Source organism: Triticum aestivum, chromosome 7B, assembly GCF_018294505.1.
Source record: "Triticum aestivum cultivar Chinese Spring chromosome 7B, IWGSC CS RefSeq v2.1, whole genome shotgun sequence".
In the NCBI taxonomy this organism is placed as follows: Eukaryota; Viridiplantae; Streptophyta; class Magnoliopsida; order Poales; family Poaceae; genus Triticum; species Triticum aestivum.
This window is the reverse complement of record NC_057813.1, coordinates 606,933,302-606,950,561: the sequence shown is the minus strand read 5'-3', so window position 1 is coordinate 606,950,561 and position 17,260 is coordinate 606,933,302. Positions and strand designations below refer to the sequence as shown.

General features: G+C 44.4%; 1 protein-coding gene and 1 pseudogene across 1 annotated transcript; both read left to right on the top strand.

Moving 5' to 3' along the window:
- Nucleotides 1–366: 366 nt before the first annotated feature.
- Nucleotides 367–5,191, top strand: LOC123161242 (protein SCO1 homolog 1, mitochondrial). The gene is made up of 7 exons (XM_044579100.1): nucleotides 367–601; nucleotides 711–965; nucleotides 1,195–1,285; nucleotides 2,119–2,331; nucleotides 3,546–3,635; nucleotides 3,825–3,957; nucleotides 4,775–5,191. The coding sequence occupies exons 1-7, from the start codon at nucleotides 518–520 to the stop codon at nucleotides 4,884–4,886; spliced, it is 978 nt and encodes a 325-aa protein (XP_044435035.1). The 5' UTR covers nucleotides 367–517; the 3' UTR covers nucleotides 4,887–5,191.
- Nucleotides 5,192–8,481: 3,290 nt separating this feature from the next.
- Nucleotides 8,482–11,067, top strand: LOC123159566 (non-specific lipid transfer protein GPI-anchored 9-like; annotated as a pseudogene).
- The last annotated feature ends 6,193 nt before the right edge of the window (nucleotides 11,068–17,260 follow it).

The window sequence follows — 17,260 nt, the reverse complement described above, 5'->3', positions numbered from 1 at the left end:
GCATCCTACTGTTACCTGAATTCTCGGTGGTCAGGTGTTTAGCAGTGCGCTCCTTTGTCCTACATGTTAGCTGTTCGAGTATCCCGCGCACACGCTACTTTTTTCAATTATTTGTGTCACGCTGATAAATGGTCCCTTATGGCTGCGGCAGGATCTTTTTTTGAGAAAAAAATTCTGAGTTTTTTTTTTTGCAAAATAGCAGGCCACACGTCCACTTTGTCGTCCAGACGCAGACAATGGGCCCTATGCCACGTTGGCGTACCTCATCAGCATCCTATTCGTATAACAACACGATTTGCACCGTATATGCACGCCAAAGCCAAGTTATGGCACCAGTTCAATGTATGCCGCAAGTTTTAGCACTAAACTGATTATTCGTGCCAAGTTGTGGTACCAGTGGTGTAATTGACTCAAAGTTTGCTCCAAACCCCGGCGGCGCCGTCTCCTCCACCCGCACCTCCGCCGCCGCGTCGCACGCGAGCGAGAGACACAGCAGGAGACGACGACGGCGGCCGCGATGAGGAGGCACGCGCTGCAGCTCTTCGCGCGCGCGGTGCGCGCCTCCGCTCCTCGTCCCCATCCTCAGCGCCCTCTCCATCAGGTGAGCACGAGCCCCGCCCGTCCCAAATCTGTCGTTCCGCCGTTCCTCTTCTGTCTCTAAGCAGCGGATGGATGTGTTTGTGTGTGTGTGTGGCTTCTTCGCGCGGCAGGTCCCCGCGCTGAGAGCATCGACGGGTTTCTTCTCGACCGACGCCGCTGCAGGCGCGTCTGCATCTGCTACTGCCGAAGCGGCGCAGGGTGGGTCGAAGTCCGCTGCGGCAACGGCTGCGGCTGCTTCTTCTGACGCGGCGCAGGCCGCTTCGAAGCCCGCGGCGGTGGCGTCGGGCTCTGACGGCGGAGGCGGAGGGGGCGGGCGGGATGGGAAGTCACAGCAAGGGGACTCCGGGAAGTCTGTCCGAGGAGGGGTAAGCTGTGTTTCGGATGCTCTCCAACTTTTACATATCTGTTTTGCTGTGTGATGCGGGTTCTGAACCAGAACTACTGAAACTTCTGCGTTGCCGAAATGTGGAACCAAGAGATTTATGAGTAGTGATCCTTTGAATATGAGGCGCCAGAAATGGGCCATTTCTGCCTTCTGTCATTGAAAGTGCTAGTCGAAGAGTAATGCTCAATTGTTATGTTGCTTGCTTGCAGCCCGTCTCGTGGTTGAGTTTTCTTCTGCTGCTTGTGACCGGAGGAGGAATCATAGTGTACTACGACAAGGAAAAGAAGCGTCACATTGAAGGTAGATTACTATGGTGAGTTAGTGTAGTTTTATTTTGCGTGGATCTTCCATATATGGGGTTTGTGATCATGTTTCAACTTGGTAGTGGGCCATTAGTACTGCCAAGAGAAACTCTGATGCGACACCATTTCAGAGAGAAATTTTGAATGTATAGCAGTTTCGTATCCTTGGAGAAGATATGTATAATACCAGGCAACTTGGGGGACAAGTCTGAGATTAATTTTACAGTGGTAACAATTGAATAGTATCATCTCTTGGTTGATTTAGTAAAGCATGATTGGACGAACTGACAGAGCAATCTATTTTCGATGCTATATCCGCAGATTAATCAGTATGATGTTTCTGACTATAATACTCTTTCACCCGAGAATCGGGTATTTCTAGCTGCTACCCTATCATGTGAATATGCAGAAGAGTATCTTATTTTGCTTCTTTTATTTACTAAAGCGTGAATCCACTAACTATTTTTAATGCTACATCTGCCGATTAATTAATTATAATGTCTGATTATCAATACTCTTTTGCCTGCGAAACAATAACTCTAGCTCCATCCAACTCTATCATGTGATCATGCAGATAGTTACTCATACCAGTCATAAGTCCATTTAGGTCCGAGTGCTGGATGTTAGTATGTTCTGCTATTTTATCTGTGCATTTTGACATGGTCCTTCCCTTGAATGAGAAAAAATATATTTCAAATATGGGGGAGGCCAATGCTACCATGCCTTTACTAACGTTTTGTGGAAGTGCCATCCATGTGCAGACCAATTTACTCCTTAAACTTCTATATTGTTTAATCTAGCATGACTAATCTCTTCTCCCTTGTTTCTCAGAGCTGAAGAACAATACGAACTCAGTAAAGCCAGCACAATCAGTAGGAACTGCTGCTATTGGTGGTCCATTCAGTCTTCTAAATCATGATGGGAAAGCCGTCACTGAAAAGGATTTCTTGGGTAAATGGACGCTGCTATATTTTGGGTTCACACACTGCCCTGACATCTGTCCAGATGAACTGCAGAAGATGGCTGCTGCTATTAATAAAATCAGTAAGTCAATTGGATCTTGCTTTGACTAGAACTGTTGTGTGCCGAGTTAATCATAAAGCACACTTATCTGCTTTTGGTCAAGCTGGTTTTTTTATTGGGCAATTGGGCAATGAATCAGTGTAATTGTCAGTTCATCACGTCTCACTGTTAACCTGCAAACACTGTTTTTATATGAAAATTATATGATGCTGCACATATGTATATTTGCAAATCTCTGTTGGCACATGGGCATGGCAGAAGGAATTTGTGTACCGCTCATATCTTTTACTCCCTCCGTCTGGAAATATTTGTCCTAGAAATGGTTGTATCTAGACTTATTTTAGTCATAGATACATCCATTTTATTCATTTCTAGGACAAGTATTTCCGGACGGACGGAGTACATAATACTCCCTCCGTTCCTTTATGTAAGGTGTATTTTTTTGGGTGCGGCGACCAAGGCACATAATCGAGAAGAATTTTGGACGAAAATAATCTTAACTATTTAGGTGGTTAGTAGCTTAATTAGCGGCAACTAATAACCAGCGACCTAATCACACGCAGCTAAATCCTGCTGCATGGGAATAAAATCAATTTGCTGGGATGAAAGAGAGAGAAATGTGAGTGCAGGCAATCAAGGAGAGAGATTCTTTTTTTACTACCTTCCAATTTGCGATCTCATACTTCTTTTTATGGAAGGCACATACTGGATGGTGGAGTTTCACAAACAGAAACTGAGGAGAAAGAGAAATACACCTTACATTGTTAGATTTTTATGAAAAATAAATACACCTTATATAAAGGAACGGAGGGAGTAGATAATACTGGTGATCGCTATAGTACATAAATGAATTGGTTGTTTCTGTTTTCCCCTTGCTGAAGCCAACCCCAATAAATTTGATTACACAGAACACCTCAACTATGTTAGGTCGGATGTTACCCAGCTACCCTGTATTGTGGAAATATAACTTTAGAGCCCCAACGAACATTAGGATGTGATTGTTTTGTCTGCTTTAGACTTTCAGCTACATGTACATCTGTACTCATCTCCTGTATAACACATATTGTGCCACAGTGGAGTTTCAGGATATAGTTTGATTTGCCGTAGTTAAAGATTCCAAAAAGGACAAAAAATGAAACAAAACAGCACTAGCAGACATAAATCTTTTTTTTTTGTTCAATTTTTGGATGGTTTCCATGGATATCATCATAAAGATTTGCTTTCATTTTCTTCAGAGGAAAAGGCAAAACTAGAAATTGTGCCAGTGTTCATCTCAGTTGATCCTGAAAGAGACACTGTTGAGCAAGTCCATGACTATGTTAAAGGTATGCAATTTCTAGCAGTGGTGGGTTGCTCATTTTGCCACATTCGTTAGTTTATTTTTCTGCATGCATTAAATTTGCTTACCTTTTTTGTTAAGTAACATATTACTATCATATATATTGATATTGCTGCATCACTTTGTATTGTTTTCAGCTGTGATGTCTAACTACTGTCACTTGTCTGTGTGTCAGAGTTCCATCAAGATCTCATAGGACTAACTGGTACCTCTGATGAGGTGAGAAAGGTTGCTCGTGCTTATCGAGTCTACTATATGAAGACAGAGGAGGAGGGTTCTGACTACCTTGTTGATCATTCAATCGTCATGTATGTAAAAAAGTTCTTGACATTTTCTATCATTTTATCACTTCCCTTTGATTTTGATGGTATATGTAATTTGCGGTAGATATGCACTAATCAATAGGGTAGCAATTTTACTGTATGCAGTAACAAAACCAAAAGTAGAAGACCTTCATTAGAGGGAAAACAATTAGGTCGTTCTTGCCTTTGCCAGTTCTCGAACTAAAATATCGGATGGACCAACTTGCCCTGTTCAAACGGGGACTTGACCTGGCATACAACATGCTATTGTCCTCTGTAATAAGGCCAGCTGCAACGAATTAATGTGCCTCCCAAACTGAACCGATAAAGCAGGCAATATTTGTTGGATGCAACCCATGTGGCACCCATTATAGATCATACTCGTACTTTGCTGTGATGAGTGATGATTATAGGCTGTCCGTCCAGCTACACCGTGGACTCTGTCGCTGTCTCCATCAGTGAGTTGTTCTTCATTTTCATTAACTTTTGTAGCCAACACCTATAATGATGGTCAACTATGGTATTGACCGTACTTCATTTTAAGATGTTGAGTCGAGAGATCATTAATCATGGGGAGTGCGTTCCACCAAAGAGGTATTTTCAGCCTATCTATCATGAGGCTGAAATGTCATGATGCAAAGAGTAGGTCCTACTGACGAGAATTAGCAAGTTGGTTGTTGGATGTTCGTTTATGTAAAGACTAGGTACCCTTTTTTTTGCGGGATGTAGACTAGGTACCAACCTGATGTTCATTTATGCCGTCGTTCTGCGTTAGTAGTACATGTTAAATAAATGCTGATCATATGGCTATCTACTTGTGCAGGTACTTGATGAACCCGAAAATGGAGTTCGTCAAATTCTTCGGCAAGAACTACGATGAAGACACCCTGGCCGAAGGCATCATCAAAGAGGTCCGAGAGCACAAGAGGAGCTGAGCTGAAATCACACGCACCATTTCGTCTCGTTGCCAATTTAGAACTTATATTCTTAAATAAACAAACTCCAATTCCGATGCTGCTGCTGCTGCTGCTGCTAGTTCATGCGTTTTGGAACGGCAGGACCTTTAGGATATCACTCTCTTTTCTAAATTTTGAAACCTCTTTGTTCTAGCAGATTTTGCTGCACCGGCGTTGTTTTGCTATAGTGCGTGGGAAGTGAAGGTCCTACTTTGACTCGTGTTATTTGTGAGTGCTCTGTGGAGCGATGGGATTTGTTGGGGAAATGATCTCTGCTACAGTAACTATTCTTCTCCTCTGTGATTGCCCAGTACTTTTTTTAATTAAAGAAGGGCCGCCCCCTCTGATTTTCATTAAAGAAAACCATATAAGTAGTTCACAACATTTGTACCAACACTAGGCCTACTGCACAAATACTAAACCATTACAGATCGACCACAGTAACATTCAACATACGATTGTTCAGTGCAAATATACACCAGTCAAATGCGCCCGGTTCACATGTTGGCATGGAGCAACGGCATGAAGAAAAGCCTCCGCGCGTGGTTTGTTCACGTGGAATTGATTGGCTATCACGGTAGGCAGGCACGTTCCTCCGCTCCGCGGCGCCGCCCATTGGAACTTGAGTGAAGTTTGTTTTAAACCCTGAAAACGTAGAACGCGACACAAATGAACCCCGACGTCTAAATCCCTAAAGTCCGTACCCTGAAGTCTTCGATCCCGGTTGTAATCACCCTTACACCCGTTTAGAACTGGATTTGCTGAGGTGGCACCGTGGGATGGTGGGATTGCAATTAAAGACAGGCACGTAGGATGGAGCTGTGCATGCCCTCGAAGCATGCCGATACCTACGCCGCCACCGCCACCCTGTGCTCCTCTCAGCCGACACCACGCGCAGGTTCTCCGCTGTTCGTCGTTGGCTGCGCTGGCCGCCGCCGTTCGGCTTGGATCGAAGTGCGCTGCTGCTCACACCGGGTGGCGACAGAAGGTGAGTTGGAGAGCGGCATGTCGGAGGAGCAATTGCTCCACGTGAAACTAGCTCCTGTTGCAACCAAATCAAACCTACATGTTCGTGTGTGTTGCGTACGTATCCGGCCGGAATCAATCAGCTCAGTAAGTTTGGAGCTAGCTTGTACGTGCGTCTTGTCCGACACAGCAACAACTAGGCATTTCGTCGAACGGCTTGCCGCGGTGGAGGAGTTCGAGAAGGCATGCAGACGGAGGACGTCGGTCTCGGCCACGAGCGCGCCAGCGTTTGGCTATGCGCGTGCTGCGATGTACTGGACCGAACATGGTGGCTGTGTGCCCTGGACCAAAAGCAACCCGTGGATATGCGTGATCGAGGTCGCCGGCAGCAGGTCCAAAGGTTTAGACGACAGTGACACACACAGAGGGCATGCGCTCGGTGCGGGAGCGTGCAGAGCAAGCCAGGCGACCATGAGACCCACCTGCAGGTAGATGACTCACCTTGATCCTGTCCGTTCTCTGGCCAGGTAGAAATCCCCCTGTTTGGATACAACCTAAAGGTAAAAAACGACTGGGATCAGGGAGGTCAGGGTATGGATTTCAGGGATTTGAACGTCGGGGTTTATTTGCGTCGTGCTCTACATTCTCAGGGTTTAAAATAGACTTCACTCTTGGAACTTTGTGCGTTTTCGTCGTCCGTGAGGAGCACAGATTCAGGCGGAAGGAAAAGATGTTGCTGAGACTTTTCACATACAGAGCAGAGCAGGGCGGCCCCGTGTCGTCTCGTCACTGCGCAGCCGGCGATCCAAACGAGACAAAATCAGATTTTTGAACACAAGGTTGCCCACGGCGAATTCCTCCGCGAGGCTCGGTCGCAAGTTTGAACCGAACCGACCCTGAGTTGCACACACGTATTCTTCATTTCCTGCTCTGCTCTGGAAGGAGGGGGAAGAAAGGTAGGCGTGACGCGGACAGGCTAAGCTCGTGTCTTCTTCTAAAATAGATTTTCGCAACCGTCATGCAGCAGTCGCATAATCTTTTCCTATACTTGGTCAAAATCTAGATATGCATGGTTTAGAAAGAAAGGAAAAAAAATAGAATTTTAATTATTCTTTTTGCAGAAAAACCCCAGATACATTCGTCATCTCTCATAGTAGTGCGAGGAACACCAAAAATAGCAAAAATGAAATAAAAATGCATTCAGGTCCATATACCATCGAGTGAATACTACAAGCACCGGAAGCGCGCGTCACTCTAATCGCCCCTCCCTTGTTGGAGCCGAGCAAAACTTTCTATAGTAGATGATCGGGGAGTCGCCGTGTTAAGGCCGTACAAGACAAGTCGGAATAGCAACCGCCGCATAGCAATCGCCGCCGAGGAAAAGAAGTGTATATCGAAATGATCCAAATTGTAGACACACGAACGAAGAATGGATCAACGGGGATCCCACGATGTCCGCTGAAGACACACCTTCACACAACGACGGAGACATACCCTAGGCTGCCCAGATGGCGGGCTGGGTCGTGAGGCCGGGTTTCTTCATGCACTGTGGCAAACTTTCTATTGTTTAACACTGTAGAAAGTATTTGGCCTGGGTCTTGGCTGGGGCATGCCTTCATCCTGATGGCTCCACATGCCTTCGAAGATGCTGGACGCATCGCCGGGACGAGGGATAGGGAGGGTGGACTTTATTCCATCTTCAAGAAGCCGCCACCGCCTCATATTGCTGAGCAGGTTATAATTCCATATTCAGTGAGCCGCCGCCGCCTCATTTTTCTGAGTAAGTTACAAAATGTAATAGACCCAGAGAGGTTTGATTTAGAATAAATCTAGAATTTCAATCAATGTAAAGCAGAGAATAGTAACAATTTGACTATACACCATTCTAGAGAGAATACAGAGAGCATTCGTCGCATTTATGAAAAAAGATTTTACAACCTTTGATTTTGAATCACACAGAGGGGAGAATATCATGTGCTCCCATCCCTTTTTCGTGCTACCATGATATCATTTCAAGAAACTCAATTTAAAATGTTTTTAAATAATTCTGAAAAATCATGGATGCCCACATCACATGAGCGTACAACTTCTAAAAAATTCAAATCAAAATTAGAAATACACATTGGGAAAAAAGAGGACAAATCAAGCATGAATAGTGTGTCACGAGAAACGAAAGTCAAAACGCCACTATTCACATTCGATTTTGTCTTCTTTTTTCTTAATGTGTATTTCAATTTTGGACCTGAAATTTCTATGAGGTGTAGCGACATTCTTCGTGAACGTTCACATTTGTTTTCAGAATTTTTTGAAACATTTAAAATTGTTGTTTTAATGGTACCGTTGGAGCATTTCGGAGTTGGTACCACCTGCTGGAGCAGGCTGCCAAGTGTCGATGCCCATTTCTCGAAACCCGAAAAGTCGAGATCGGAAACCACGAAGGAACGCCGTTCGCCGCTGGACGTTGTCTTCTCTCGGAACACGCGGCGCACTCCTCTCATAAAAGCGGCGCCACCATCCACTCTCTGCAGACGGTGCCAGAGTCCACGCTCCAGAAGAAAAAAGGCACCACCTTTCTCCGCCCTTCTCCCCCGTGACACCACACCAGAGAGAGAGAGAGAGAGAGATGGCGATGCGGGTGCCGGCGGCGGTGGCGGTGCTGCTGCTGGTGGCGAGCGTGCTGGCGGCGGGCGCGGCGCGCAGTCGTCGGGCACGCCGGCGTGCGCGTCCAAGCTGACGGGCTGCGCCGGCTACATGAACGGCACGGACGCGCAGAAGCCGCCGGAGACCTGCTGCGGCCCGCTCCGGGACGCCGTGAAGAACGAGAGGGCCTGCCTCTGCGCGCTCTACGCCTCGCCCGAGATCTTCAAGGCCTTCAACATCAACGTCACCGACGCGCTCCGCCTCTCCAAGCGCTGCGGCGTCACCGAGGACGTCAGCAGCTGCCCCAGTAATTCACCCCGCCCCACCTCCCCTCTCCTACTTTTCTTTGGAATTTTTACCGCGCGGAATGCTCTCCATGTTTTATTTTAGAAATGCGATTTGGTTTACCCGATTCCGGTTTAGGATTTGATTTGCTAGGACCTGTTAATTGTAGATGCTGAACTAGTGCATGTTTGATCTGACGATGGTGGAAATTACTGCTGAATTTCGTGATCGATCTTTCCAAGCAACTAAGAAAGATTAGCTAAGATGTAGGCTAGTAGGCAGTATTACACATGGCAGATCAAAATGTGCAAAGGGATGGGAAAAAAATCCCCTGTTTGAACTTTTAGTTTCTGTTATCCAGGTAATAGGAAATTGATTGATCCTGATACCTGCTCAAAGAAACCCCGGTACTTACGTTTACACGTTTGTTACTTCGTTGCTGGTGTCGTATGGAAGTTGGTCTTCAGCAATTCTGTGACCGTCGCCATCAAATGGCTGTATAGAAGGAAACAATGCAAAATCTAGATGTGAAATCTTGGACCAGATGGCTTGCAATGAAGAGAAAAAGAAGAGTTTGGAGGCATCAAGAGTTCTAGATGCCTTCATCTTCCCCACTCCAGATGTGGTGCTAATCTTAGTTAGTAAATCCAGCGAATTTAGGGTGTCAGATTATGCCGGTTTAATATAACATAGTTGTTGTTATGGGGGTGTTAGTCTAAGCCCAGTCTTGGATGAATTGTTTTATCCATTTTACTTTGCGGTCGTTAAACTGGTTCTGAAAATTATCTAGTTTGACCTCTACTTGTCCAACTGTCATAATCTATTCTTTGACCATGGCAGTAGCTGGCATTTTGTTGAGACGATTTCAGTACATATATCTTACTGCCGTTTGCTGATCTCATTGCATTTTCAATCCACAGGCACCCCTCCGACCAAGTCTCCTCCAGGTAATTAATATACGCCTCTTATCCTTTCTATAAGGAGTAGTAGTATACGGGCTAAACTAGCCACTTGCTATGCTTAGCTGCCCTGTTGTCTGAATCGTGACACTTTGCCAGCTGAAACTTGCCTGGTTAAAGAATGATTTCTGATACCGCGGCGGCAAATTGATGAGGGTCACATTAGTTAGTTTAGTTATAGATAGAAACAACTCGTGTTGGTCGGTTATCGGATGATTGTGACTGCTTGCGATTATACTATACGGGGAAAATATATTATAGAACCAAATCACTCTATTTGCATTTAGTCATATGAGCATAGGACGTGGACATGTGCTATGGCCTATGAAACATTTACTTTTGGGAAACTAGACACCGCATGTGAGAAGAGTCAAGACATATTCAGACTTTAGAGCCAATCCACGGCGAGAGATACACAAATGTGCACCAGACGGGCTTGAATTTTCCTTTTCCGTCAGGCATGTAAGGATAGTAGGCATGGTCCCAAGGATTGATGTGGACAAGCACCACAGTGTGTAGCGCATCCATTTGCAGATCGGGTGATTGTATTTTATTCGTCCATTTGGAAACATGTTCATTTGTATCACAATAAATGCATTGCCTTACAAAGTAGGAATTGGTAGTATTTGTCCGCTGGAATTTATTTGACGTAGATCTGCCTTTAAGCCTCACCAAACAACCGCAATGTGTGCAACTTTAGCATCGTTTAGGAGTTGGATGCAACTTAGTATTAGTAGTACGCCTTGTTCCACTCACTGTACCTGAAAACCGAAACTGAAACTTCATATCAAGTGCCAGCATGATCATATTTTCTCATGTAAAATCATCAAGGAGAAATTCAGTTCAATTGATTATTAGCTCAAAACACAGCTGAAACCTGACCTCACAAACATCTTCCTGTTGATTGCAGGTTCAAGTTCTTCTCCATCAGGTGGCAAGAGCGCCGGGCACCGCACCATGTCGGCCAGCTTCGCGGGGCTGATGAGCATGTTCCTGGTCCTGTGGTCTGCACTGGCATAAGAAACAGGCGATTCGGCATGCTAGACATGTTCTTCTTTCAGCTTATATCCATCCCATGCTAGATGAGCTGCATGCAGCTGTGGTAGTTCTTGGTGGTGTCGTCGCATTTGTTTTGCTGTGTATTGGTTGGTGTTGTCGGTTCAGTAGACTTCCTGTGAATAAGGATTTCGGCACTCTATTCAGACCTGTGATGACCAGAGCAGAGTGGGCATTGTATGAGACGTATTTCGGCTTCACTATTTTCTTTTCTTTTGTATTTGTGCTAATGAGAGGATCTTTTTTAAAGAATAGGGCACCGACTTGGCCCCATTTTATAAATGAGACCAAAACAAGTCACAGCAGTATGTTATCGTACTCGGGATGGGCACAAGCGCCAACATCCAGGAATCAAGAGAGAAATAGAACCAGGAAAAGGGCAACCGCCCCAGACCCATTTTACATAAAACCAGGAAAAGGGCAACCGCCCGAAATCCATAGTGGGAGTAACATAGATGACACCTACGAAAAAAAAGATGTGGCAGCTAATTAATGAGGAGAGAAACAAATTAAGTAGTAATATTTTTGTTCTGGTTTATTGGTCTTCATTATAATATAGCTAGTTATAGACTATGAGTAATATCACACATACCAATACAAAATGAGTCTACAATCTAATAAATAAAGTGTTGCATAATACCTACATAAATTACTCCTCACTATGAGTAGTCTAAAGAGGGGAGAAAGGAGAGGGCCACCCGGCTGACAAAAGGGTTACATGGATATGCGGCCACCATAGCATCACACCCCACCCCCACCGCGCAAGCACTCCATCAGAGAAGAACTCAAGAAGGAAGCCGACTCCTTCGTCAGCCTGGATCTGGCCAGAGCAACATAGGAGGCCGTCTTATAAGCTCCCAACCCTGGTAGCCTCCACCAGCTTTATTCGATCTGCTCCAGCGCATAGCACCTTTCATAGGCCGCACCAGCCTGCAACGCTTCTCAGCACATCCCGCAATCCCGGTCAAGGAGTCCCATTAAAACACAGATCATTTCTACGCTTCCAAATGGCCCGGAGAAGAGCAACAGTAAGAACATCATCTACAGTTTGCTTTCTATTGCTCAACCACCATGCAATAATGTCGACGAACTGGGGATTTGTATTACCACTAGTAATCTGATGCATACACCTCCAGATCTCCCAAGCCATGGTACACTTAAAGAATAAGTGAGTGCATGATTCAGGCTCCGAGCAAAACACACATCACATATCATCTATTGTCTGTCTTTTAGATAGATTGTCTGTATCCCGACAGTCTTAGGCCCCGCGTCGTTTTGTTCCTCAACGGGCGAAACATGCGCGCCGCGGACCCGGGGGCTACTGTCGGACCAATGGGAACCAGGGTACCACTGGCCATCTGCCTATGGCCCAGGAAGGGCCCCTTGGCCCAATTCATGAGGCAGCACACCAGCGAGCCCCGCGAAGCCAACAGCCTCGCGAGGGCCTTGCCCCGCAAGGGGCTTGTGTAAGTGCATCTAGTGCCATCCCTAGTTGGTTTTGAAGTATTGACGATAAACTTGGTTGAGGGACTAATGTGTTTGTGAGAATTGCAGGATAACGTAGGTAGTGTCCCTCATTGATTCGGTTTACCTACCAGAGATGACCCCTAAAAATGTGTGATACAAGAGATGACCCCTAAAAATGTGTGAAGACATTGAAGACAATGGTGGTCTGTGAAGATATTCACATTGAAGACAATGGCATGAGAAGACATCGCATGAAGACTATGGAGTGCGAAGACATAATTGTTTCGTAGTTTTCTTTTCTTCTTTGTTGAGTCATAGGAACCACCGTACTGTTAAGTGGAGTCCAAGTGAACAAAGTCAGAGTGACTGATGTGATGTTCAACCAAATCCTATGTCTTTGAGCGAAGACAATGAGAGCAAATTTTATCCAGAGCTGGATGAGTCAGCTTTACTTGTAGCCCAAGTCAAGCTGTCGCGTGTGTTTGAAATTTGACCGTTGGACACGTGTCAGTTCCTTAGTGACCCAGAGTCATTTTGGAAAAATCATGTCGGGTTGCCTCCTGGCTATAAATAGCCCACCCTCTACACCATAAATTGGTGGCTGCTCAGAGTTAGTGCACGGCTTTTGTCGTTTGAGAGCAACCCACCTCCGAAGCATTTCAGAGAGAGATCCTTGCGAGGACAAAGCCCAAAACATCCAGAGCCAAAGAGTGTAAGGCATCACTGAAGTCTTTTTGTCCGCGTGATCTGAAGACTTGTTACACTTGAGGACTGTGAATCCTCCAGCTGGTTAGGTGTCGCTTCTGAGCATCCAAGAGTCATTATGGATTGCCGGTGAACGAAATCTGTGAAGGTTTGAAAGTCTACCTTGAAGACTTACCAGAGTGATTGGACGAGGACTAACACTAGTAGAAAAGGGCCTATTGTCCCGGTTCATAAGGGCCTTTAGTCCCGGTTCTGGAACCGGGACTAAAGGGTCGTTACTAAAGCCTCCCCTTTAGTCCCGGTTCTTACACGAACCGGGACTAAAGGCCGTCCACGTGGCCGCTGCCTGGAGGTCCACCATTAGTCCCGGTTGGTAACACCGACCGGTACTAAAGGAAATTTTCTGATTTTTTTATTTTTTTTTGAAATTTTTTGAATTTTTTTATTTTCAATTTTCTGAATTATTTTAACCTCTAATCTCTAATCACCCCTCATCACTGCTCAATTTATCCTCTAATCTCTAATCACCCCTCATCATTCCAAATCATCTAACTTCCCACACGGTCATCCATCCTCTCACTACTCCAACCTGAGCACGCTTAACTTCCGGGTTCTATTCTCCCTCGTTTCCAAGTCTGCACTTGTTGTTTTCCTGACAATAGTAAGATGTCAATCCTATTAACCCTCAGGAATTTAGTTTGAGCATGAAGTCACAAATTTCACTGTTTGAGTTTGAAATTATTGTTCTAAAAACAATAATTATTTAGTAACACTAATATTTCTTGAATAAGTAGTTTGACCACAGTTTGACCATAGTTTGACCATAGTTTGACCAGATTTGACCAAAATTCAAAAAACTGAAATAATTATTTAGTAACACTAATATTTCTTGAATAAGTAGTTTGACCATTGTTTGACCACAGTTTGACCAGATTTGACCAAAATTCAAAAAAACTAAAATAATTATTTAGTAACACTAATATTCTTGAATAATTATTTAGTAACACTAATACTTCTTGAATAAGTAGTTTGACCATAGTTTGACCAGATTTAACAAAAATTAAAAAAAATTAAAAAAACTGAAATTTGAGCATAACTTTTTTTCCTTTTAGAATTTGAGGATTCTAAAAATTTGCAAACAGGTCGTAGGCTGCCAAAATCGGATGCGGATTTTCATGCTGAACATTTTGATATATTATACGTTTTTTCTGACATAGTATGCAAAAGTTATAGCCGTTTTACATTTTCCCTACACTTTTTGCAAAAACATGTCCAAATTTAAGTTTTTAAATTTTCCTAACTAGTAGATGTAGTAACATAACTACATCTGGAAGGATTTTAATTTTTGAAGTTTTTATCATTTTCTTTTGCTTTTTACAAAACTGAAAAGGTGATCCACGGGGCGGGAGGGGGGGGTAGAGTTTGAAAATGGGACCTTTAGTACCGGTTCGTGCCACGAACCGGTACTAATGGGCATCGCACCCTTTAGTCCTGGTTCGTGGCACCAACCGGGACTAGAGATCCCATTTGAACCGGGACTAATGCCTTTGCCGCATGAACCGGGACTAATGCTCACATTAGTCCCGGTTCATGACTGAACCGGGACTAATGGACTTATATGTCCCAAACGAAAGCCCTGTTTTCTACTAGTGTAAGTGTCCTTAGCTCAAGGGGAATAAGGTGAAGACGCAGTCTTCTGAGTTGAATCTCAGCCTCCCTAACCAGGCGTATAGTTGTCACAACAACTAGAACTGGTCCAACAAATCCTTGTCCTCTCCAAGCAACTGGTTCTATCCTTTAGCTCTCTTTACTTAAAGTTTGTCATCGTGAATTCATTGCCTCCCTGCATGATCTGATTGTTTTCACTGTGTGAACACTGTTGTTATTTGGCTTCATACTATCTTCCATCCTGATCCTTACTACTATCTTCCTCGGTCTTCAAATCCGTCAGTAGAGCAACGACATCTTCATATCACAAGAAAATACCTCAAAGATTGCCTGAAGAAGTTTGGAATGCAATACTACGAAGGATACACGACGCCAATGCCGACCAAAAGTCATCTGGGCCCCGGCGACAATGGTAAAGAGTTCGATCAAAAGGTATACTCCTCCATGATTGGTTCTTTACTATATTTATGTGCATCTAGGCCAGATATAATGCTTAGCGTTTGCATGTGTGCCCGATTCCAAGCGGCACCAAAGGAATCACATCACTTAGCTGTGAAGCAAATTCTTCGATATTTGGCTTACACGCCAACACTAGGATTATGGTATACAAAGGGCTCAGAGTTTGATCTAGTTGGATTCTCAGATGCTGATTATGCTGGTGACAAGTTTGATCGCAAGTCCACATCAGGCACATGTCACTTTCTTGGACGATCTCTTGTATGTTGGTCTTCAAAGAAGCAGAACTGTGTATCTCTCTCCGCTGCTGAATCTGAACACATTGCTGCTGGATCTAGCCGCGCTCAGCTTCTATGGATGAAGCAAACTCTCAAGGACTATGGTATCCATCTGAAGCATGTGCCACTCTACTACGACAATGAAAGCGCCATCAAGATTGACTACAACCCAGCTCAGCACTCGAAGACAAAGCACATTCAGATCCGTCATCACTTTCTCAGAGATCATGTCATGAAGGAAGATATTGATATCATTCACGTCAACACTGAAGAGCAATTGACAAATATCTTCACAAAGCCCTTGGATGACAAAAGATTTTGCAAGTTGTGGTGTGAGCTAAATATCTTAGATTCCTTAAATGTCCTGTAATTGGACACACATCCTAACGCTTATGCATGTTGATGACTTAGATGTGCAACACACGAAGTAACGTATATGTTCAATCAATGAAGACATACACTCTAAGTATGAATACATTAACGTGGAATTTGACTTCGGAGCGCCACGATAAGTGTGCGCCATGTCTGGGTCTAATACTTCCTATACGGTGGGTAACGCCACCACCAATATCTTATTGAAGTATTTCTTTTGGCGTCATGGTTGCATAGTCTTCGCATTTGGTTTGCATTCAACATTGATTTGACTTCAAGGTTTATCTTCGCAATGTTGAGTTGGTGTGTGTGTGTGTCTATATATATATATATATATATATATATTTGTGTTCTGTCCTCTACAACATTCACTTATAGCTATGTCTTCATACTTGAATCTTTATTGATCTAAGTGAATGTGATCGGACCCTAACCTCTTATGTGCTTCTTCCTCAAATTCTATCTGTCCAAATCATATGCATTCTATTGACACATGTCGATTGTTTTCTCCGAGTCCTTGTCAACAGAAGACAAAGAGACAAACATTTAAATCTGTTTTTAATGTTGTATCCTTATTGCATGAATACTAGCCGGAATGACCACCCGACAATCGAGGCGTGCGTGGGAACATGGAACAACTTCCAATAAGTTGCATGCATGCCACGTGTCCTTCATATGTGAACCGCCAGGGGCACCTGCGTAATTATGATGTGTTGTCCCTTTCCTTATAAATACTCACACCCCACGGTCATTATCTCTTCTTCCACCTCGCCACCTCGCACAAACCCTAGCGCCTCCGCTAGTTCCCATCGACGCCGGAGACAAAGCGCTTAGCTACCGCAACTTCTTCAACGCCGTCCTCACGTCGGCCACGGACCTCGTCCTCTCTGCCGCCGCCATAGGTGTCTTCTGCCGCCAAGTTAGGGCGCGGGAGATTGAACTACTCGCCCTCTCTCTCTCTACCTCGTCTAGCAGTTCGTCAACGGTAATTAAAACTTACTTTTTACTACCTTTTTGATCCGTCAAATCCGTCCATTTCAACCAAAAGTGGTTTCTTCACTTCCAAATCTGGATTTGTCTTCATCTGCATCTCATATCATGCCAAGTATATTCACTTATGCTTCATAACTAGTTAGATTCCTCACTTGTACTTATTCATGGATTCGTACAAATCTGGAACCAACTCTCTTCAAATAAGTGAATGTCTTCGCACTATGAGGTCAATGTCTTCAAACTGATTTATCTTCAAAATCTTCTGAGAATGCATATGACCTCTTCCCCATCCCTCACACCTATAATGCTGTCACAGGTACATGTCCGTGGGAGAATCCCTTGGTTCTCATAGTCTGGATTCATTTGTAGTGTTCTTACAACGTCATATTCACTCCCCTGATGCCAGTTCTTGTCTGACCAGCAAAAAGAAGCCATTCGCAGTTTTGAAGCCATTCAGTCTGAATATAATAGCCACTGAGAAATCTGCAAGAAAAGGTGGCAGGAAGCC

Excerpts from the sequence above, each read along its gene's own strand:
- LOC123161242 (XM_044579100.1), top strand. The coding sequence starts at position 518 with ATGAGGAGGCACGCGCTGCAGCTCTTCGCGCGCGCGGTGCGCGCCTCC. Across the intron at positions 2,332-3,545 it reads TGCTGCTATTAATAAAATCA|AGGAAAAGGCAAAACTAGAA; the intron begins GTAAGTCAATTG and ends CATTTTCTTCAG. Across the intron at positions 3,958-4,774 it reads GTTGATCATTCAATCGTCAT|GTACTTGATGAACCCGAAAA; the intron begins GTATGTAAAAAA and ends CTACTTGTGCAG.